The sequence below is a fragment of the Anoplophora glabripennis genome, unplaced genomic scaffold (assembly GCF_000390285.2).
Source record: "Anoplophora glabripennis isolate ALB-LARVAE unplaced genomic scaffold, Agla_2.0 scaffold268, whole genome shotgun sequence".
NCBI lineage: Eukaryota > Metazoa > Arthropoda > Insecta > Coleoptera > Cerambycidae > Anoplophora > Anoplophora glabripennis.
In genome coordinates this window covers 354,583-379,534 of record NW_019416436.1, presented here as the reverse complement: position 1 = coordinate 379,534, position 24,952 = coordinate 354,583, and the positions used below count along the sequence as shown (strand labels likewise).

At 37.6% G+C, this 24,952-nt stretch overlaps 1 protein-coding gene across 1 annotated transcript in view; it reads left to right on the top strand.

Moving 5' to 3' along the window:
• The window catches only part of LOC108904342 (calsyntenin-1), a 138,735-nt gene that overhangs the window by 30,598 nt on the left and 83,185 nt on the right, over positions 1 to 24,952 (top strand). The window contains exon 2 of the mRNA XM_018706856.1: positions 20,561 to 20,840. Within this exon, the coding sequence (XP_018562372.1) occupies positions 20,561 to 20,840 (280 nt within the window). The remainder of the gene's footprint in view (positions 1 to 20,560; positions 20,841 to 24,952) is intronic.

The following is a 24,952-nucleotide window of genomic DNA, read 5'->3' as shown; positions in this document are numbered from 1 at the left end:
ACAAAACAAAAAAATCTATTTGTTTGGTCACAACCACAGGGTCTTATCATAAATGTTTTTATCAAATTTGCGAATAAAAGCCGGCCTACTTTTGCACTCTTTCTGTACCTGAACTAAATTCAACACTGGCGTTGGACGTCCGTTATTTTTCAATTCGACTTTTTCCTCTAAACTTGAATTACTAATAACAAGTTTTTTTATTTCACAAACCCTCATTTTAAACTTAAACTTATAAAATATAATGTCTTAAAAAGCGCCAAAGCAAAAACAAAACACGTATAACAACACTGCAGTGATACGGGATACTGCCACATGGAGTCCCAAAACAAAGCGCACGAGCCTATCGTCGCCTACCCCTCCACCTGCCAATTTGTCCAATCGTATGTAAAAATATGTTTGCACGGTGGACTACGATTTCACCGTCCGTGATGGAGTGGGGATTGCGCGCGCGGTTAAACATAAGTCTTTGGTACGATCATAGATGGCAGATGGAATTAATCTGAGCTACGTTCACGGAGTACATGCACTTTATGCAACCAACCTAACATTCAAGAGATATAGAATGCTATTTAGATTTCTTATTGATTTAAATAAATACATTATTTTAAGTTTATAGTTTGAAAATATCTGGGGGGGCGGAGTCCCAGAGTCCTCCTTCACGAGCCGCCACTGCTCTTGTTACAGGACTGTTTAGTGTTTACCCTCCTTAAAAACGGCGACGCGGCGCTAGGCGTCTCTAAGTAACTCGTTAGCCTAGCGCGTTTGGCATCCGAAACGGCCCGGTTTGCCGCAACCCCTGGGGCTCCCTTCCCAGGAGATGGCCTCGTCGAGCATTACTGCGACTGGGGAGGCCGACGCCGTTCACGCCGAGTGTTTTATACGACGCTCATTAAAATAATGTAGACGCCGCGGAGTAATTTCGCGGAACACATCTAGTGGGCCGTTGTAATTAGATGTTTCGTCGCTCGTTAGTCGTTTGTTACGTGAGGCAGACTTCGTACGGGACTGGTGGATCTTGAATTAAACTTCAACGCCGAGGGTTATGTTACAACGCGCCACAGTATCTTGACGTGTGAGGAACATTTGCTTTTTTTAATGTTTGAGCGTCTATTGTATTCTCCAAAATGGCGGAAATTGACACAAACATTAAATTAGATTACCAGCTCAGATGCTAGAACGATTGAGGGGGCATTTCATAGTCCAAACGGCACACCAGTAAATTCATCCCGCATGCAAAAATTATCGACAAAACCAGAAACCAGCAGCATAATAGACGACGTAAGGCACCCGAACGATCATTACCGTCGTTCGCTTCGACGTGCCCCCGTTTCGGGACGGTCGTCCCTCATCAGTTCGCAGGGAACGGTCATCAATATTACACGTTCACTGGGAGGTTAGACGGCGGGGTTGACGAACCGCTCCTGCATTATTCCGTAGCTGGCGGTGACGGTGACGTCACGGGACGGATATATCCGGGATTCGGGAGGTCTCGTGCAACAAAAAAGGCCATCCATCATGCGTAATCGCTGCTGCAGACCTACCGGGTTGGGATACTTCGGAATAGGCGGTTTTGGGCGAGGACCAGGTGAATTACCGGGTTGAATAGCGTAGCAGGCGTTAGCGGGACAGGGGCGTAGGGTTGGGGGGGACGAGGGGGTTGTAGCGAAATTTCCAATGTGGCGAATTTAAAAATATGTAGTAGTTAAAGAGATGTTTTAATTTTTATATTAAGGAAATGAGCGTCGCTCTTAATTAGAGATTTAACTCTGAGAAAATGGGCATATTTAAGATACTCGAAATAAAATTATTTGAAAAATAAAAAAATACTTGTTTAAAAGTTTTTTTCTCATATTCCGTCTTGAAGACTGAATCCCAACCCTTTTTAATAAAACACAACGTGCTTTATGTAAATTTCATGTCGTTGTTATTTAAAAAAATACCGTTGACGTATCATATCAGGTGTAAAGTCAATTTGATTGCTTCAGACTGTCTAAATGATCTAATACGAGCGACAACCCCTTGTCAAAGTCACGCTTTTATACAGAATCGGGCCTCACATCACATACAGGGTGTCTCACTGTGACGGCCCATTAGAAATATTTCAGAGACTACTTCGATTTGAATTTTGAAAATTTTGGATACCGGGTTTTCGAGCATGCCCTTCTCAACTAAAATAACGGCGTCTACGTGCCACTTCCGGTTATAACGGAAGTCGCCATCAACTTGCTTATTTTAAATGGAACACCCTGTATATTATTGAAATTTTGCATTCTACGTGTTATTTTAGGTGGACTTTTATGAAGTAAATTAACCGTTTTCGAGATATTTAATTTTTTTCAAAAAAATGGAGAGAAACAGTAACTATCTTCAAACCATGTGTGTTTTATAGTAAGAAAGATAAAGCAACAGTATTTATAGGTGGGATAGCTAGACCCCTAAGCTTCCCATCCACACTTTCAAAGTGGCTTAATTGCATAGAGGGTGCTAGAAATTTAATGCCGAGTTTAGTTAACTTCAAACCTTCATAAGTCGGTTTTTTTAAATAGAATATTCTGTATGTTTTCCTATATTCTCAATTTTATTCTCTTTCGAACGGTATCAGGGTTCCCTATACCCATCTCTTCTAGTTTTTAAGTTATCTATTTTTTTTGTAATCACCTAAAATCATGTAATTTCTTGCGAGGATAGCTGTGGAATTTTTAACAAAACTTCAAAACAAACAACTAAACTGTCACCAGTTATTTATTATTATTTATTCGCAGACGTTGTAATGGGATTCTAAGCAGAACATTTACAGTTTTTATTAAAATACCCAGTTCAGAAATAATAAACAATCGCTCGATATATTTTATTTTGATTTGTTGTGCTCTGATGATTATAAAAATTTGTCCCATATTGTCAAAATGATGTTAGTGTTATCCCATGGTAATGCTGCTGTGGAAAGTGGTTTTTCCATTAATAAGTACATGTTAGTGGAAAACTTACATGAAAAATCATTGATTGCAAGACGGCGGGTTTATGATAGTATTTATCAGAAAGGTGGTACATGTAACATTATTATTGATAAAAAATTAAAACAGTCGTGCAGAAGTGCTCATTTTAAGTATCAAGTTGCGTTGGAAGAGGAAAATAAATTAGATAATGAAGCGAGAAAAGCAAAAGAATGTAAAAAAAGAATTTCTTCTGAAATGACTGCATTACAAAAGAAAAAGGCGAAAATGAGTGATTCGGTTAATTTTGAAACAAAAAACATAGACAGAAGGCTTAAAGAGCTTTATGAAAAGTTGTGAATTTGATAAAATTATTTTATATGGCTTTGTTTACATTCATACAGTTAATAATGTTTTGTAGAATATGTGAAGTTATTATAATTATATATGAGTTAATGATAAGTTTAGCCAAACTTAACTGACGTATGCGACTGATGAAAATAATTGGGGTTTGCTATTAAAAAATTTTGATTTTGTTTTATAAATTTTGTCTATAACTTCCAATATAATAAATTCGAAAATAGATTGTTATATAATTTGGGCGATACTATTTTTCCATTGATAAATGATTCTAAGATATATTCAGTGGCATATACTGGGTGGGCACTGGGCAGGGTACCTTTTTTAGGAAAAACAAGATCTGTCACTGATTTTTAAATTTGAAGGTGTTTTTAAGATTTCCGATCAATTCGTGACAAAAAATTATTCTTGTGAACTGTTCCTAGAATTTAATGGTCTCTGGACTAAAAAATTACTAAATCAAAAAAGAAATTAAAAAAACATTATTTATCATTTTCTAGTTGTTTCATTAGAGGAACCCGGGATGACTGTTATAGAAAAAAATTATAAAAGACCTTGTAATTCCCTGCAAGGGAACGTGTAATAAAAATGTATTATTAACCCCAATTATTTTTATCAGTAGAACACGTCATTGAAGTTTTGTCAAACTTAGCATTAACACCCTGCATATATAATATAACGAGCGTTCAAATAAAAATGTGGTCAAGTTGGTTCTGAAAATTTGACGTAGGGCGTAGCGTATAGCAAATGAACTTAAACGTCATCTGTCAAAGCGCTGTATCGCCGCTTTGTTATTGAAACTGACAGCTGCTATACAGCTCGTTGAGAAATGAGGTTAAGTTGGTCGCTATAAGCTACGCCTTACGTCCAATGTGTCAGAGCCAACTTTGACCACGTTTTTATTTGAACGCTCGTTATTATAAAGTACTGTTATAGACATTTAGAAGTAGTATTGATTATAGAAGATATAAACAATATGTAAATAGTCTAGTACAATTATTACAAATAATATACATTTAGGTATTTTATTATATTTGTACAAATGTAGACTGTAAGAAATAAATATGTTTTTATACCGATGTGTCTGAATTTAGGGTAGTAAATATCTGTGCATAAAAGTTCACAATTTTACGCATAATAATAACATAATTTTATTTCAATGTTGACTAATACCTTCTTTTATTTTGATATGTCTGGAAAAATAATACCTGGAGTCAGGGAAAACCTGGAAAAGTCAGGGAATTTCATTACCTTCAAAGACTCCGAACCCTTTTTAATGATACATATCCCAATTGTCCACCAATGAGCAGAATAAAGTTAAGAAGAATCCTAAAAAATCGGCTTCATACACAATTTTAATATGTATGTTGATAATAATAATGCACGAAGATAAAAATATTACTTAAAAAAGAAGTCATAAGTGTTCAATATAACCCCCATTAACAGCTAAGCACTTGTGGATTCTAGAGATAACACCATAAGTCGCCGCTTTTGCTATTTTAGCTGCAGGCAATCAAATTCTCTTTTGAAGCAACGGGTGTAGAATAAACTTTTTGCTTTATTACTCCCCAAACATAAAAATCTAATGGAGTGAGGTCGGGAGACCTCACTGGCCAATTCCACGGTCCTAGGCGTCTCATCCGTTTATCTTCAAACATTTCAGTCAACTGTTGATCGATTTGATTGTGACAGTAAGGTGGAGTCCCGCCTAATTGATACCAACACTTCCTTAGTTGGTCTAAAGGTATATCATCTAGAAAATGTGCTATAACCGTTTGCAAAATATTAAAATATCTGTTGGCATTTAAATTATCTTCGTAGATATGGTAAGAAATTTAGTTATCTTTAATTAGACAAAAAACATTTACGCTAAATTTATTTTGAAAGTTTCTTTTCCGGATAACATGAGGATTTTCAGATGACCACAAATGAGTATTATGACTGTTAAAAATACCTTTGTTTTTTTTTTAATTTAAACAAATTATCAACAATTACTGAAAAATTCATTGTTGCAAGTCATTTTTTATTTTTTTTTTGCATTTTTGAGCATGTTTTTGGACTGTGATTACAGATTTTTTTGTTTCACCAAAAATTGTATGTCAAAACGAAGAAAATGATCACCCGCAGAACTCTGTACGACGATTTTCCTAAATAGAATTTTTCTTTGAAAAAAAAGTGTTTCTGTCCGAAAAAAATGAATATCAGAAACTTTTTTATCTAAAAAAATTGTGGTTATTTAAGACGCAGAAAGGTATACATCCACCAAGTTTCGTCGAAATTAAGTTATTTTTGCGGAAATGAGAAATAAAAAACGAAAAATCAGTAAAGAACCTGATTTTCGCAATTTTTCTCGGAAATTTTGAGGTTATCTTAAAAAGTGACCTCTACAAAAGTTGTATATTTTTGCATGATCTACAACTTTTGCATTGGATACTCTTTGTTTGACATCAACTTTCGCCAGAAATCCCGGTGATTCAATTTTTCACAACTTTTCAACCCTCCAAATCAACCCTCCGTCACCCCTGCTCACGCATTTATTTTTTTTAGGTTTATTATAAGCCCTTTTACCATTTCCACTTATAAAAGTCGAGGTAACAATTTTTTTTTCTCCAAGTGTAATTTGGTTGGACTCCCTGACAATTTTCCGAATCGAATACACTTAAGTTTTCCGAAAAGTCAATGACTCATCTCGTGAACAAACACATAAGCCGACGTCCAAAATCAGAGCTAATAGAATCGATCCCCTGTCCGCGCCGGCAGCAAAAACAGTGGAATGTCCCTTCGTCTCGGCCGTCCGTCTCATCACCGACAATCGTTAATCGTCCTAATCTACCCCGCCCCCTCCTTTTTGCGCCGACAAAACCCGCTCGGACCCTCAGGGGCTCAGGGAACGCACCCCCAGCGCCGCCCGGCGGTGCGCTATCTGAATTCCTGTCGGATTTCGGATCAACGCCGATGACGGGCGGCACCGGGAGGCGGCGGGGATCGGAGCGGCCCCCCGAGTTCGGCGAGTCTATTGTCGGGGGCAGGAATCTCATTACTCCGTCGTCGGGGGCGCGGGGGGAGGAGGAGAGATCTTTAGATTCTAGGTTACAGTCGATTTTGAAGCCAGCTGATTGTTACGGCGGGGTTGGTCGCTGTCGTAGGTGGCGCCACGTGTAATCGCTGTTTTCTTTACGACTTTGTTTGCATTGGAGCAACTTTACCGCATGCAAGTGATCTGTTAGAGGAAATAAAGTATCAAAATGGCTTTATTTTAATACAACGTGGTTTATGTAGTATACGTTAACCATTCTTGGCGTCGCGAAGGAGAAGCGGCACGCCAATGGCCTATTTGAAGCTGGCTGATTGATTACCCTACGCCTTTTTTCCAAATACACCACAAGAATAAGATAAACTGAATAGCGGTTTCAATTTATCTTGAGATGTCTCATAAGACAAGGCTGTCAAAGCTCGAATAACATGAAAAATACCGCGTCGAGGAGTTTCTAGGGACGTTGGACTGACCAAGATCTATCCAGAATAAGGAAATAGTTTTTTCCTAGCCACATATGCGAAAGCAATGATCTTTTTCACAGCTTAGTGAAAGGGGGGACATATTTTCTCTCTTAAACCGAAAAAGTTATGCAACTAACACAAAAAAATGTGTGATTGTCTATTAACAACATATAAAGCGTCAGAAACACTCTTTTTCTGAACATTTCAATACAAAACAGTAATAGTCCACAGTACAGGCCCCCTCTGGAAAGTTGATTACCACATACTTTATAACTCCTGAGGAGCTTCGTTTTGACGAGTCTACCACATTTTTCCTCTGCGACTTTTCTCGATTCCTCCGCTTTTCCACTCGGAAAAGTCCAAAAAATGGCAATTTCCCGGGGTCTTGAAAAGTCAAGACCACATCTTTTATTTTTAGCTGAAGTAACTGGAAATTTTGTTGCAAATGCGGATTTAAATTTGTTCGACAGAAATTCTTACGACATTGACGTGTCTACCGGTCGAAACATGCCAAAATAACAGGGTATTGAAAATCAATTAGCACATATGTAATTTTTAGTAAAATTAATTGTAAATAATTAATTCAGTCAAAAAGTATTGTTGTCCGACAAATTTCAAGCCGCGTTTTTTCAGTCTGACAGCTGGAACATCGGAATACGAGTTTTAGAATCCGGAATTCTTATAATAATAATTGACTCTTTGTCTTCTACATCATATTACCATTAAGGAACGCGTTAAATGGTACCGGAACCAGTACGGTAAGCTTTAACCACTTCGACGTGTACGGGACGCCTTAGGCGAGGCTCCGGCGTGTGCGGGAAGCCTTAGGAGGGCCCCGCTGTAACATTTATGCGGGATTATCGTGTATAATAACACATCCGGGATGAATTTGAAATCTTATTCCCTTGGCGTATTATGTGCAGGATGTGACGGATAGAGACGATTTCTTTCTGTCGGGGTCATTTATGTTCATCCGCCTCTGTGAACCGCACCAAATACAAATGACGTTTTAAATCATAGGAGGCGACGCGCACGTGGGTCGACATGCCCGAGGGCGCAGGGAAGGGGAGCCCTGGGAAGCGACAGAAAAGGGAAAAGTCCGTCGGGAGGTGATTGGGCTTGTTGGATTATGAAGAAATGCGTATTTTTTTCACAAAACTGAGTTTCTACCCTCTTTGCTGTTTTTTACATTCTTGGAAAAAAATAGGGTGAAGCAACATTTTAAGGGAGCAAGTGATCTGTATCTCTGGTTGCCTATTTCCTATTAAAAACCTTATAAAACGGACCTATTTTTACTCCAATACGTCTTTTTAAAACAGTGGAAAAAAGTATTAATATTTTGCACAACATTGAATAACAGATAGGCAAAAGTAACAAAGTAAAAATATGTACCTTTTTTTGTCTTTTATGAGAATCTAACAAGAGATTGGCATTTTCTTAAAAACTAAATTGGAAGAAATACATACGAACCAAGTTAATATTTATTACTGATTTTTTTTTCTCAGTTTAAAAAAATTTATATATAATCAAAAGCTGTACAAATAATTGAAATGATATAAATATTGTAACGAATTTGAAATGTTCATGTAGAAACTCATATGAAAATATTGCCTGACCGAACTTAAAGTCGTATAAAAATTTTAATTATTATTATAGCAACACCAAATTTGTATAAAATTGTTAATATGGATATTCTGGATATAAAACCAGTAATGATAGTATTAACATAATAATCTTTTAATTTTATTCTCAAGTACAGAATAAATTTTCATCAAATGCATGACGTCGACACTTGTTAGTACTCAGTACATAGCGAAAAACGAATCTAAACCTAGAGTGACTTATATCGAATGAAAGTTTAAAGTCTATAGATTAATCTGGTATGCATATCATTGGAAGACAAGTAAACTTAAAGAAGATATCTCAATCCAACATAAACCATAACATGAAAATTTTCATCAATTGTCAAATTTTATAATAAATATCACAAATGTCAAAGCTAAAGGTGGCTTTGTAAGAATACCCGGAGATGACCTAAAAAACAAAATAAAGAATATTTTATTAATTAATTTATAGAATTGTATATAAAAATAAAAGGACATTTGTTAAAAATGTGTTAGTTATAAGTAGTGTTGTGAAAAAGTGATTGAAAAGGACATCCAAAGACTGAAAAATTCTGTGTATGGACCTTAAGCAAAGCTAGGGACAGAATATTCAGGAAGGATGAGAAAAACAAAAAAAAATATTGATTGGCAGCTCCCGAAAAATTAAAAATAAAGCAAGATAAAACAGCCCAAGAAAGAAAATTAAACACTCACCAATTAAATACACAGTTTGCCAGAGTCCAGAAAAAGTTATTTTGTCATCCCATGAAAATTTTCCGCTACCAGCAGTATAAAGCAGTTCCAAAGCAGTTTCCAGTGGCCCCATAAATAGCCTGCAAGGCCTCTATGTAGTTTCCAGCAAAGAAAACCTCAAATTTTACAACGTACCCGGTACCTAAAACACAGTGCACTATAACATTGCTAGCTATCACCAATAAATAATGCTTTCTTTGCTATCTTTGCAAAGTATAAATAACAAACCACAGGACTCACCTGTACAGAAATAAGCATAATCCAATCGCTTGTAACTTAAATAGTTCACTATTTTCACGAGCTCTGACAAAATATGTCGAATGAACAGTTATTTTACTTTAGTCTGACTCATTTTCGTTCATGTGTAGATATAAGTGATGTCCCTGTCTGATAGGCAACAAATAATATAAGGAGACGTATTCAATATTGCATAGATCAAATAAAGTTAGTTAATAGTATTTTTTTTTATAATTATTCCTTATATTGTTTGTAAGCTGAGCTGTATTTTAGATAAAACTTTTGATCAACATCAACTATTGAGAATATGTTGAAAAACACATTTCCGACGACATACGCGCCACCCCGTACAACTGAAACCTCGGCGAAATTCCACCGAAAGGACACATGCAAGAAAAGTATAACTTTATATTTATACGAATTACACACGTCCCCATCGTTCCTCGTTACCCGCGAAGTCACAATTCCTCCCACCCTCCCTCTAATATGGTCGTTTCGACCCCCCCAACCCCCTCACGTCCGACTCCCGAAAGAACCACGTACTGCGAACTAATAGGATGGAAGACGTCTCTCGTTCGACGAGACAGCCCGCCATTTGTCAGCGTACCCCCCGGCCACCCCGCCCCAAAACAAATGCTCCCGATGCGCCACCCAATTTGTTTAACGTTGGTAAACCGCGTTCGTGGAGGGCCTGTTTCTCTTCGACTGGCAACCTGTCCGGGCTCGTTTTTGGCGGTTCGTTTATAGACGCAGATACTTCGGACTAATTTAGGGAGGTGCTGGAAATAGTTACGGTTAGGGTAATGGATGTCTACTTGAGAATATTCCAATATGCTTTTTTAAAACGATATAAAAATATAAGGTTGCAGAGCGAAAATAAAATTGGCCTTTCGAGCCCCACGTTGGGCGCCATGTCCTCTGTCACCATAACTATTACATCGGGACAGTTTCTAGGAGCTCATTATATCCCGTGCAAGGTACAAGGGTGACGTCCCATCGCACTCCTTGATGGGTCCGCAGTCATTTCGACTTTGGCATAATGTTAGATAAAAAAAAGGCCGCATCTACCTTCTCGCACCCCATAAACGCGCGGAACTCCCCCCCCCCCTCCCGCTTCGACGTTAATCACCCCTAGAATTACAATCTGTAAGAAAAGCACCGTCACAAAAGGCGCCCCGCTCCACTAGAAAGTATCTCTGTCCCCGCCATTGTCTATTTCCATCTTCGGATTACCCAAACACAATACAAGCGGCCAGATTTGAATTTCCAGCTGTGGAGAGAGGGGCAGAGAGCTCAGTCGCCGCCTGTGGCGCAATTTGCCAACAATGAGGCGTCCCGGGGCGTCGGAAACCCCCATAAAGCGGCTCCCTCTGGTGAAATTACTCAAAGGGGGGCAGTAGCGGGATTAACACTAGTTGCGGAAGACGCCGGGCATAGGCGCAGGTGTAGGGTTTGAGCATATGCTAAATTTTGTACCAGGAAAAAAATGTTTGTGATTTCTATACCTCGAACAACTTAGATTGTAATATCAATGACTAATAGAAAGTGCCTATAATAAATTAAAATTACCAGAATCACACCAAATGTCGCATTGCACTGCTAAGCAATTTGTCAACAACTGAAATTTATGGCCCAGTCGCCCAGTGCGGCTGTGTTTGTGCGCCGTTTGCCGCGCACACCTGCACATACACTCATCCGTCATCTAATAAACCTATCAGTGTCTATACAAGGTGCTAACACTAATTATAATCCTTCATTGTAACCGCATTAAGCAGAAGTCGGAGACTCGTGCGGTGGAGGGGGGCCGCGTATTACTATTGAGTGGCGAGACTAAAGCAATCGTAAGTAGCGACGAAATTGGTGAAATCAAGCAGTAACCGGAACTGTTAGAGAGAATCTAGTTTAAAATAGTTCTGGAATAGGTATCAAGTTTAAATAAACCTTTATCCAACTTCCAGCGTACGGCAGCTCCTGTGAAACTTTACCTTTCTATGCATGTGTGTGAGACGTACATTTACTAACAAAACTTCGGTAGCGATTCGTCGAAACGATTTGCAACGCAAAGTTGAACAAAACCCTTCACAGTTCGCGTAGGGGTTCAAGTCCGCCGACTTCCCCCGTTTGCCAGCATTTATCTGCATGTACAGAGCGTCTCCCGTCCCCTGACAAGCTTGTTTTATGAGAGTGAAAAAAGGACAACGATTGTAGTGAAAACAAAAGATACTATGTATATGCGATTAAAAACAAAAGACGATCGGCGAACAGTAGTTTTTCTAAAAAGGAATTTCGATTTTTGTCCAATTTTTCGAAATTGGTAAGACAGAACGATGTGTCAAAAGTGTCGTATTTAAATGTCTCTTACAATAACCGAGATGTCGGTACTGATAGATCGAATTAGAAACTTTTAATATCTGCTGACTTGCCACATTGAAACTTTTGTGGAACCGCTGACTTCGCCAATAATTCAAAGACATGTTCCCGTAACGAAAACTAAACTGGAACTGATTACTTAAAGTTTAACTAGCAAAGAAACGGAACAAAGAAACGGACGACGCGTTATTTAAGATCATAAATATTCACCTCTTTTTATGTAGTACGTAGCTCGCGCACGATTCCAGAGGTTCCCAATAAGTTTAACTGTCTCTTAGAATAGAAAGAAAATATTCGTATATTAAATAATTTAATAAAGAGTGTTTCTTTCAAAGGTACCGATGAATTTACAGCATTCCTAGGTGGTTCAGATATTTGCCAACATCGCCAGTAGAGGCAATAAAAAGCCGATAGAAAGTTGTCCGGCTCGTCGACGGTTCTTATCGTTCTCCATAGCGGCTTAGCAGCACCGTCCAAGCGACCTCCCGTCGAAACGCCAAGACTGAAAACCCCGACAAGGCCCATCCATCAGCCTCAAGACTGACTATGTATTAATTAAATCCCCTAATCGGCCGGAGTTTTTTGCTCGGCTTTTTGTAGCGGTTAAAATCTGCCGACGATCTATTTGTCACTTGAGATTGTGGCGGCGACGTCGTTAAGGCACGCGCAGACCGCTGGCTAATAAGAAATGACGCCATTTGTAACGGTATGCCCACGAATTTATTATATTTCCACTTTTCCACAGTTTACGGAGAAGTTTGACCCTAAACGTAGTTTTTTATGCAATCACAATTTTTTTTCAACATTTCCCTCAAAATAATTAATGTAAATGGAGCGTGGGAAGTAGTAGTTGGACGAATGGGCAGTTAAATTTTACGTAGTTCAGACTCTTTTTGTACATGGTACAAGGACTATGAGATATGTTATGACGTCATGTGGAGATCAAATAGCGATTAGTGGATATTGTCCATGTGAAACTGTCAAGCCATATCGTTAATAATGCAAGTTTATCTCTACAGTTTGGTTTTCGTGTCGAGTGTATTCAAAAGTGGTGTATTACGTGTGTTTCTGACTGATCTGTATCAAATTTTGGATTCCCGTGGGAATTATTAACAGTATTGTCTGTTATTGATGATTTTTTGAAAAGCACTGTTCCGTTTTTGTATGTACAGGGTTAGTCACTATAATCTGACAACTTATTGTGTGTGAGTTTATTATCGAAATTAGAAAAAAGTTTTTAATACAAGTTTTAGCTTTTTTATGAATTTTTATAATACAGTATTAGAAAAACCGATTGAATAATGGAAATAACTAAATTAAAGAAAATTTTTTTTTAATGGAACGCCCTATATATTAGTGCATTAGTGCTTCGTTAAATTTTTCTCTTCAAAAATATATATGTTACTGTTTGATTCAGGACTTTTCGACATATTTCAGTTTAAAACTATTTTTGAAAAAACAGGAGGGAAATTTATGTCTGACGGATCGCATTGGCTATGGACTATGGACGAAGCACGCGGAACAAACAAATGACTTTGACAGAAGTTTATTTATCATCATAAATTTATTTCCTGTGACAAACTATTTTAACAAAGAAATAATGTTTAGTGAGAACAAAAAATTTTAAGTTATCCGTTTATTTTACAAGAACAATAATAATGTGAATGCATCGCGCGCCGGGTATGATCGTTTGCATCTCGGGTTTCCAATTCCATCTCGAGTTGCATTTTACGACATTGAGCGACGCTTTAGAGAAACAAAATCTCTTGGAAGACAGAAATGAAGAATTAGAACCTAACTATATTACTATATTTTCAAGGTAAGGAAATATTCATTCGAGGTTTACCATGGTAAATGCAAATATTAAATTATTGTAGAAAAGCCACAAGAGTCTCCAGTAAATGCTTCAAGACAGTTAGCCCTGCATAGACCCCGAGCAGTACAAAATTATTTAAATAATAGGTTTGATTTATGGATTGGTAATGGAGGAAATATTCAATGGCCTTCAAGTAACCCAGACCTTACACCCTTGGACAGTTTCCTGTGGGGTTACTTAAAAAACGAGGTTTATAAGGAAACTAATGTAAGCTTAGATGAACTAAGACATAAAGTTGATCGATGTATACAAAATTTAAGTGAATTTAATTAACTCACAATAAGTTGTCAGATTATAGTGACTAACCCTGTACAGCAGTTAACCAAAGAAAATTCCTTAGGACCTCACGTTTTTCACTTTTCCAAATAATGAAAACCTTAAAAAATCTGGTGACACCGCGGAGTGACTTTAATCACTCTCCGCGTGACGTCACGTTCAAAGCGAACCAATTTTGGTCCACAGCAACGCCTTCAGCTGCGCTAGAAATTCTGGAATGAAACAACCCCGCAGAAGTTAATTAATTTCGTCTCTGTGAAGTTTTTAACGGTTCCCTCGGGCGCCGGAACGCCCTGTATGCCGCACTTCCGCCCGCCCCGACCAAAAGTCAATTATCCTATCTCAAAACCGCCCGAACCGACGGCGCCTGCCGCTTCGGGCGCACCGATCGATACCGGCCGTACCAATCCCCCCGGTGCCCAAAAAAAAATGTATGCCGAATCGCTATTTACGGTTCTGAACAGGCGGACGTCAACAGCCGGCGGCTTCGGGGAATCCCAGCTGGGTATTAGGGGCACCCTTTCTGGCCGACGTCGATATATCGACGTCCAGCGACGCCTGCGGTGAAGGTCAGGCTGTGGAGGCTCCTGCGGGTATACAGATCTGGTGATATTCATATCACGAATAGTACCAGAAGTAATATCTGCGACACTCTGAATATGAATTTAAAAAAAAATAGTTATTTATTGAACTCCCCAGCCAATTATTATTATGACTGTGGAGTGTAACAGTTGATGGATTTGACAGAGCTGTTTGCATGTTGCGTAACTATTATACATTTCATCTCTTTGTCCTTAAAACGGTTGAGTCTTCCGTGTTACTTTCACGAAATGTGCTAGAGCTCCCCTGCAGTCCAGACAGTTCGCGCTTAGCATTCAAAAGTGTGAATTTCAATCTCGATTCCCAACGAATATAAGGCTGTTTGAAAGTGTCCGGGCTTCCTCGATTTTCAGGCCAAACTGCGGCTCCTAACTCCCGAAACAATGACGCCAAATTTCGAAGTTAAATTCGTGGAAGTTCGCTGGAAAGTTGGTAACAAATCCACCCGTTGAGTTGTTTGCACTTCTCTCCCGACGTCGAAATCTTACTTTAATTACTGCTGGTGATCGAACTGAGCGATTGAAACGCTTCTAGGAAGGTGCCAAATGTGTTTTAAAGTAAACCCTCTTGTACATTGTGCAGAATTAGTTTTTGAAGGATCTGCTAGGAAGCGGATCAGTTTTTGTCACTAAATTGTGACGACTTCGATGTTTGATTTGAAATTCTGAATGGAAAAACAACCAAAGGCTGGTACTGTGAAGGTTATTTGGTCGATGACCTCTAACACAAACAGGCGATAATGAAGAAAGATTCAGTGTACCACTGGAACGTGGTATATTTTTAAGAAACTTTCCCATCCCTATTTTGGAGCCAATCAAGTGTTGTTAGAAGAAAAGATCAGTTCCTTCTTTGAAAAATTCACGACTTTTCAAATCGCCTGCATATATTATTTGAGAATGTCATCAAAAATTAGATCTACGTGGTAGGTAAGAGTTAAACAAGTCGGGTAGAGTGTTGGATATATTGCTTTATAATTATTTAATAACGAAGTATCGACAGATTTGTGAACGGGACACGTTGATGTTGATAAACAGAGGTTAAATAAAATGTACAGTGGTCCTTGATTAATTACAAAACTAGGAACGTTAACGATTGCAGATGTTAATTTATTAATAATATTCTCTATGCTACTAACCTTTTTATGATCGAGGCACATTAGAAACGTTAATAATTTGAATTTTATTTCCTATATTAATGGTAGAATCTTTACACGTGTTGCTAATTTCTTGTTCAATTCATGCCCCAAATCTCTAAACTTAAATTTATAGTTTTATATTTTTATGGTTCCTATGTGCCAAGTCGAATTTGCACCTGATTTCAAAGCTAAACCAAGCTGGAATAATTTGCAATTTTTAAATAACCACGAAATTTGAATAATTTCAAATATTTCGAATTTTCACCGCCAACAACGGCGGTGACAGCATTTTTAACATTAAGGCGATGTTTCGCATTGTTTAGCCATGTCCTGTACAAATTTAGTTTCGTGCAACTCTCTTGAAGAATGAAAGAAAATAAGAAGAAAATTGTTTTGTTTAAAATAAAATTTAAACCAGGTTGTTTCTGTTGGTTTTTAAAAAAATGTTGAAGGTCGTTCAATTTAAACATTTTATTTAATTACTTGTGTGTATTTCAAAATATCAATCTTCATACATTATTACGAAAACCGCTGAATTACGAGATATGGTAAGTTATACAAAAGGTATTCAGAATTTACCGTACAATTCAAAAATTTTGACTGCATATGGGACGATCCACGTCAAATCGATCAAGCCTGTGCCCAAAATTTGAGAGCACCTACGAAGATGGTTTTCGGCTTAAAAAATTTGTCTTTCCAAGTAGTTTAAGATGCTAATTGCCAGAATTGAAAAATCCAAGATGGCGGATATAATATGGAGCCTAGAAGTATGAGAAAAATAAAGAATCGTCCGATAAACTTCTCACAGTAATCAGATTAACGACAAATTCATACCCAAATAGTCTGAACAGGTGCCCTTGACATCGTTGGACGTGGGTATGGAGTTATTTTTCAAAAATTCAAGATGGCGAATTTCATATAGTGACTTGTAAGGCTAAAAAGCCTGAAATCGTCATTCAAAGGGAAGCGAACTGTCTATTTCACCCATAAACCTTATCTGAACAGATATTTCTCATGTTTTTCAGGTCGCTGGAACGTGACGTTGAGCTTGTTTGATGGTATAATATCATATATCGATTCTAACCTCAAAAATATTTGAAAAATCTCGATTTTTCGATGATATAGCGAGCTAAACCTCAAAAGAATAGACAATTTTCCTGTTTTTGGGGTCGCTGAAACATGATACTGTGTTTTTTTGATGGTATCATATCATACACTGATCCTAACCTCAAAAGTATTTGAGAAATCTCGATTTTTTGTTGATATAGCAAGCTAAACTTTAAAAGAATAAACAATTTTCATGTTTCTATGGTCACTAAAATGTGAAATGGAGACGATTCGATATTGTGGTGTTTTTTTCCAGTTAATTATTTGTCAAGAAAGCAATTTTTCTAATCTAGAGTCAAATAAATGTCATCTAGAATACCTAGCTTTTCATTATAAACGTCGTTCAACAATTGAGATAGAATCCTTCAGTGAGTAGGCGTTAGAATAATAATAATAATAATAATAATAATAATAATAATAATAATAATAATAATAATAATAATAATAATAATAATAATAATAATAATAAAATAATTAACTCACTGTCACAATCAAATCGATCAACAGCTGACTGAAATGTTTGAAGATAGATGGATGAGACGCCTAGGACCGTGGAATTGGCCAGTGAGGTCTCCCGACTTCACTCCATTAGATTTTTATGTATGGGGAGTAATAAAGCAAAAAGTTTATTCGACCCGTTGCTTCAAAAGAGGATTTTTTTGCTCTTATACCTAGAGCGTTCCATGAATTGCCTGCAGCTGAAATAGCAAAAGCGGTGACTGATGGTGTTATCTCTAGAATCCACAAGTGCTTAGCTGTTAATGGGGGTCATATTGAACACTTGTGACTTTTTTAAGTCATTTTTTATTTTAGTGCATTATTATTATCAATATACATAATTAAAATTGTGTATTACTATGTATGAAGTTGATGTTTTAGAATTCTTCTTAACTTTATTCTGCTCATTGGTGGAAAATTGGGATATGTCTCATTAAATACTAAATGTTCTGCATAGAATCTCATTGCAACGTCTGTGAATAAATAATAATAAATAACTGGTGACAGTTTAGTTGTTTGTTTTGAAGTTTTGCTAAAAATTCCACAGCTATCCTCGCAAGAAATTACATGATTTTAGGTGATTACACAATAAATAGTAGATAACTTAAAAACTAGAAGAGATAGGTATAGGGAACTCTGATACCGTTCGTAAGAGAATAAAATTGTGTATCAGAATATAGAAAAACATACAGGGTGTTCCATTTAAAAAACCGACTTATGAAGGTATGAAGTTAACTAAACTCGGCATTAAATTTCTAGCACCCTGTATGCAATTAAGCCACTTTGAAAGTATGGATGGGAAGCTTAGGGGTCTAGCTATCCCCCCTATAAATATTGTTGCTTTATCTTTCTTACTATGAAATACACATCGTCTGAAGCTAGTCACTGTTTCTCTCCGTTTTTTTGAAAAAAATTAAATATCTCGAAAACTATTAACTTCAGGAATAGGGAAACTCCATAAAAGTCCAACTAAAATAACACGTAGAATCCAAAATTGCAATAATAACGAGCGTTCAAATAAAAACGTGGTCGAAGTTGGCTTATAGCGACCAACTTCATTTCTCAACGAGCTGTATAGCAGCTGTCAGTTTCAATAACGTTAATGACTATATAACTTTATTTTAAAGAATAATCGTGATAACAATAACAAACAATTAAAGGAGCTGCGGAAAGTGTCCCCCTCCTTGTTATAACAATATATTAAAGCAGCTGCTGAAAGTGACCCCCTCCTTGTTCCAAGCACTTTTCACACCTGTTCTTCAAAGAATTAAAGACATTTTCTAAGATGCTCGGGGTATTGTTAATTTCACGAATCTTGTCTATAAGTCGAGCCTGCAGATGGTTTAAATCAGGAATAGGCAGTTCAAAAATAGCGTTTTTAAGGTAAGGCCACAAAAAGAAAACACACGGCGTAATATCACATGACCTCGGTGGAAATACATGTTCAGCATTGAGACTTATTAGTCGATTTTGGAAAACTTCCCTCAACATATTCATCGTCTCGCCTGCCGTATGTGCCCTTGCGCCATCTTGTTGAAAGTAAAAGTTTGTAATTTCGTTTTCTTCCAGCTGGTTAACAAAAGGAGCGATAATTTCTTCTCTATACCTTTGCGCAGTAAGAGTACCATTAAAAAAAATAGGTCCATAAATCCTCCTTCGATTGAGAGAACACCAACTCCAATTTTTTGAGCGTGTAGAGGGCCCTCGACAAAAAAGTTATCTGGTTTTTCAGAAGACCACATTCTCATATTCTGTGAGTTTACGTAACCACATAAATGAAACCAGGTTTCATCAGAAAAAAAGGTGATATTATGAAGTTCACCGTAGTTGTTTAAAAACCATTCACAAAATACAGCCCGTCGCGGAAAATCAACTTCATGAAGTTCTTGCTGACAAGTTGAACGATAGGAGAACAAACGCAAATCTTTTTTTAACACTGTGTGGCAGGTACCGACTGATACTCCCACCATTTGTGATAAAACACGAACAGAAGTTCTTGGCGCATTTTCCATTATTTGTTGGACATTTTCTTTTAATTCTTCAGTCCGCTTTTTAGGTCGGCCGCTTCCTTCTTTTCTTGTTACACTGCCTGTTTCACGAAAAACATTAACACAACGCTGAACTGCACTTTGAAAAATTTTGTACTCAACAACGAAAGGAAATTGATTTTGAAATTCTATGAAAAATTCCTCAATAGAATACTTCCATATTCCATCAACCTTGCGTCCATTTCTAAAGTAGGACTCTATGATACACACTTTTTGTTCTTGAGAAAACACTATTTTAAACGCTTTTTAAAACGAAAATATTCAAATTGATAGCGGCGATATAGCGCTTTGACAGATGACGTTTAAGTTCATTTGCTATACGCTACGCCCTACGTCCAAATTTTCAGAACCAACTTGATCACGTTTTTATTTGAACGCTCGTTATATAGGGTGTTCCATTTAAAATAAGCATGTCGATGGCGACTTCCGGCATAACCGGAAGTGGTACGTAGATGCGATTATTTTAGTTGAGGAGCGCATGCCCGAAAACCCGGTATTCTAAATTTTCAAAATTCAAATCGAAGTAGTCTCTGAAATAATTCTAATTAATGGGCCGTCGCCGTGAGACAACCTGTACACATGCATACTGAATATTGGGACACCCCGTGTAAATCATCTGATTTATTTTATCTAAAACTAACTTCTCTGTTTCTAAATCCACGAGCGGACATCGAAAATGACACCCCATATTCCCGTACACGTACACAAAACAGGTTATAAGTAAATTTCCCATAAATTAAACAATAAATTACACTTCGAAGGTAAATAACTATTTACAACGGCTAATAACGAATGCAGGTATGTCTCAACCCGCCAAAAAATATAAACAAGTCGCGTATATTGTTACACTTTCCCTTATTATATAACGTTAGCTCCAGAAGCTCACGACAGCCGTTTTTTTCGCTTTGCGGAAAAAACGCGCCAGCTGAATCCAAACCAAAACATTCCTCAAACAATAACACGACTTTTACGCAACAGTTCCGTCTCTGTAACACTTTTTTTGTACGTTTCTCGGTACGCCGCGTTTGTATATCCAAACGTGTTCGGATACCCAGTTTTAGACGTAAGTCATGGCCTTGGTCGTGAGAAAGTAAACTTCGTCCCCGAAATTTACCAGAACCGTTTTTGTTTGGGCTTCGCGGTTTCGATCTGCAACTTTTTTATGTCTACCGAGAAATATGTGTTTAATTTTGCCAAAGTCTGCGGGTCTTATTTTTTTGGCGCCCAACCTGGTGCTTTTTAATTCTCGTTTTTTTTTTCCTTTGCAGCGCCCAAGCTGGACATCGACAACCTTGAGAACGGCTACCACGGCATCGTGAAGGAGAACGAGACGGTGGTGGAGGTGACGCCCGTGATCCGGGCCGTGGGGGCGAGCGTGTGCCGTTTCCGGATCGTCAACAAGCACCACGGCGAGGCGCCCTTCGAGATCGTCCTCAAGGAGGAGGGCGAGGCCGAGCTGAAGGCCAAGAGGGTGCTCAACTGCGAGAAGAGGAAGAACTACAAGTTCGACATCGCCGCTGTCGGGTGCAACGGCAAGCAGAGCGTCAGGTCAGTGTTTTCGCACTATAAAGTTTCTCACGACATTAAAGACCACCCTGTACACGTAAATACAAATATGTTCACTTGCTCGGCAGTACAAAAAAAAAGATCCCTCGAAAGGGGAATCGATACGCGAGGCTCGTAAATTCAACCGCTTCCTGGAGCTTCCAGAAATCATTGAAAACATCCTCATAAATATTTTATAGTTTCACCCTCGAAAAACTTTATGCGGAACAGATTGATGGGTTTTCTTGGGGATAAGGATGTGTATAATGCCACAAAACAAAGTTTCCTTTATATTTTGACCAGACGCTGCACTACCGAAAGGATTATGTTGTTTACTAAAGAACTTGAATCGTCCTTTGTCACTTAAAAGATAAATAAGTCAGTTTGGTCTGAGGCTTATACGTATTTCTTTTTGAACTTGCAAATTCTCATTTGCTTCTGATAAAGGGGTTAAAGGTAAATTTAATCCCCCGGATATTAAAAGTGGCACTTTAATATTGAAATTAAAAACCGACTAAAGTGCTTTTTTAAATTCCGGTAGCGTAGTGTGTTGTTAAGCGCTTAAGTCCTACTTTTTGCACTCATGATTTAGCTTTTAAATTGCATTTAGAAACTTTCATTTGTTTCTGGTAAAGGATTTAAAGTAAATTCAATCCCTTGATTGTTAAAAATGGCACTTAATTCTTGAAATATGAAATCGAGGTGGTATTTTAATTTTATAAAGGGTTAAATAGCTTGTCGTCTGTCACCTTAAGGATTAAAAAGCGCTCAAGTTCTTCGATGTAAACCCTACTTTTTGCGCCCCGTACTATGAAATTATGATTTACCATTTAAATTGCATTTAAAAACTTTCATTTGTTTCTGATAAAGGATTTAAAGCGGGTGTTGAAAGTGTGGTTTTATTCTTGTAATTAAAAAAACCGCACTTTACATTCGCATAACCTCAGTGTTATGTTGCACATATTCCGGTTGCTACAGACAGTAAGATAAACGAGCGTAGCTTCGAGGAGGGCATAAAAAAGGGAAATAAAAAGTTCTGGATAGTTTTATTTCATATCGTATCGTTCAAACGTGTGTCGTGGGTGTTTCGCGAGCCCAGGGACCGAGTTTGTATCACATTTCTGAAACGTGATAAGTGAGAAAGAGAAAATATAAGACTCGTATTACTAGAGAAGTCGTCGTCGTCGGTGAGGATTGCGGTTTTATGTCGCGTGTTTGCTTTTGACGTGATCGAATCCTTAATTAAATGATAGTATACAAGTAATCCACTAGAACTCGGTAAAATTTTAAGTATAGTTATTAATTAATTATATTGTTTGTATCCTAACTTCTAATATAAGGCACGTGGTGTACCCTCCGATAGTCGGGTTAACAACTAAGACTGTGATTCAAATGTGTAACAGTAGGAACTTCTACTCCTCAAGAATAATGTATATACTCCTGCGTTTCCGAACGCTGGTTACTGAACCTTAGTGGATCGGGTAGACGTTCGGTCGCAGGGTATGGCAAGTCCGCAGGTGGTCCCGGTGAGAAGTCCGCCCTAGATCGTTACCGTTCAAGTTTCTTGATTTCGCTTCTCTTTAGATTCTGGGCCACTGGAACGAACCATCGCCCCGTATGTGGTGGTATGGTAATGCTGGTGTTGTTTTGTTTCCTCCCAGTTCAGATTTCGTTGAATTCGGGAAACTTTTGTTCCCCAAAATCCAAACGTAGCGATCCCAAATGGAAAGTGTAGTGAATTGCTCGGGACCTGGAATACGACAATACACTGAAGGTGTAGAAATAGATTAGGGGAAGGTTTTTAAGATTTTTACATATTAATTAGTCTAACAAGCCTTCTGATTACATTTATGTTCGTATCATTTGATAAAACTGTGAAACGCGTATTTATCGTTCTATGTGGAAATATATTTCACGTAAACTAATAACGAATAGGCGCCAGTCCGGGCGGACTTTCTATTTTCCCCGTCGGTCCGCGTTTATTTCTCGACGCCCGTTAAAAAATAATCCTATTAGTAATCGTACGGGCGGACCGTGTATTTAGAACATCTCTCGGATGATGTTAGGACCCATTTGGCAACCGATGAAACATATTTTTATCGGCGATTGTGTTGTTTATTTACTTTACTCACTGCTATTATTCATACGGAGGGGAGTCACCGCTATTTGCATCCCATCAATGAGGACTGAAACGGCCGAGATGCGACCGAGGCCAGCGGCGGCGGCTGGGCGGTTTCGTGAACCTGGAAAAGGGTCGTTCTTTTTAATATTATGGAAAAATTCGCCTGGGATCAAATCGGAGGTGTAGAATCCGAAAATGTTGTTGGATTTTGTCGATTTAGACTACTTACGTCGTGTTACAAGAATTTGCGATGAATGATTTCTGAGTATGTAATGTTAGTGGAGGAATAATTTTGAAAATAGCGCTTATTTATTTTATATTTGTATTTAATTCGATTCTTTTATAACGCAGTTGAAGCAGCATGAGCTGTTCATTGGACTTCTTTTATTAGTTGATTATCAAAAATCAAGCCGAGGTTATACTGTGCTCTTTTGGTTATATTTTCGAGAAAGAAAAGAAAATATAATTCATTAAAAGTCGACATTTTCGTTGAAAAAGTGTTTTTTGTCACCTATACTCGACGGCCGAAATTATAGATAGTGATTCATCGCTAGCTCTTGGACTAGTAAGGAGGATGAGGCGTGCGGGGACCGAAAATCCATAGGCGTGTATACGTAAAAGGCAACAAGATGTAGAAAATATGGAAAAAATATAATAAAACATAACATCTATTATTTTTAGAGGTTTTATCGAGAAAACTTCAAAAATATTTTAGTAACATTTTGTTTTTAAATTTTGAGTGTTTTCTATAAAACGATGCCCTCTTGGGCATCGATAACCCACCACCACCACATTAATATATTTATTTAAGTAGGTACTTACATATTTTATAATAATTATCTCACGAATATTATCACTGTCACACTTTCACTTCACTGCCACATAATCACTTCACTATTAATATATTTAAATACTTACATATCACATTATTCACATTATATATTTCACATATCACTGTTGCTATCACTATCACTAGAATCATCTTCAACCAAATGAATAATGACTGGTTCTATGAACACTTCTACCGTTGTATCAAGATCCCACATACGTTGTTCCTCTTTCTGTGCATGTCCAATACACTTACACCATGTTTCAGCAGTGACGTGATTAATAGCATCCTGTAATAATAATTTCACGTCGTTTATTTTAAAGGTGGTGCTTTTTCGTGCGATTTCATTCTTTATTTGTGCCCAAACCAATTCAATTGGGTTTAATTCACAGTGGTATGGCGGTAAACGGAGTACACGAATTCCTCGATCTTTGGCCATCTCATCCACTACGTACTTAATGTATTGACCTTTTTCTCTTTGGACAATTTTTAATAATTGTACTTCTAGCATGGTTTCTGTATATTCAATATTTTTCGATTGTAACCAGTCCATAATATTTCCTTTTCTCCATGCTGATATCGGTAACATTTCAACTCTTCTACTATGATAAGGTGCGTTATCCATCACAACAACTGCTCCTGGCTCCAGATATGATAAAACATATTCAAACTATTTTTCAAACACGTCGCTGTTCATATCTTCATGATAATCTCCCGCTTTTCGTGACTCAAATACATGTAAACCATTTTCTAAAAATCCCGTATCGCTTCCAATATGTATTATCAATCTTCGTCCCTTTCCAGAAGGTGCCTTTAATCCAGTAGAAAATCCATCTAAAAATGCTTGTCTCTTACTCTTAACATTACCCTCCTGCCAAACTTTTGATACAGTATGACCTTCGTTTACCCATGTTTCATCCACGTAATATATCTTCTTACCAGATGCACGAAGTTTTCTTATTTTTTCTAAGTATTCTCTTCGCCATACCACAATTTCGTCTTTTTCAACGAGCATACTATTCAGATTCCGTTTCAAATATCGAAAATTCATGTCACGCATTATTCTTCTAAGAACCTTATCAGAGAAATTAGGAATATCCTCATCTTCAGCTATTGCAGCTTGAATTTTCTTTATCGTTGGTATTTCATTTCTAAAGAAAAATC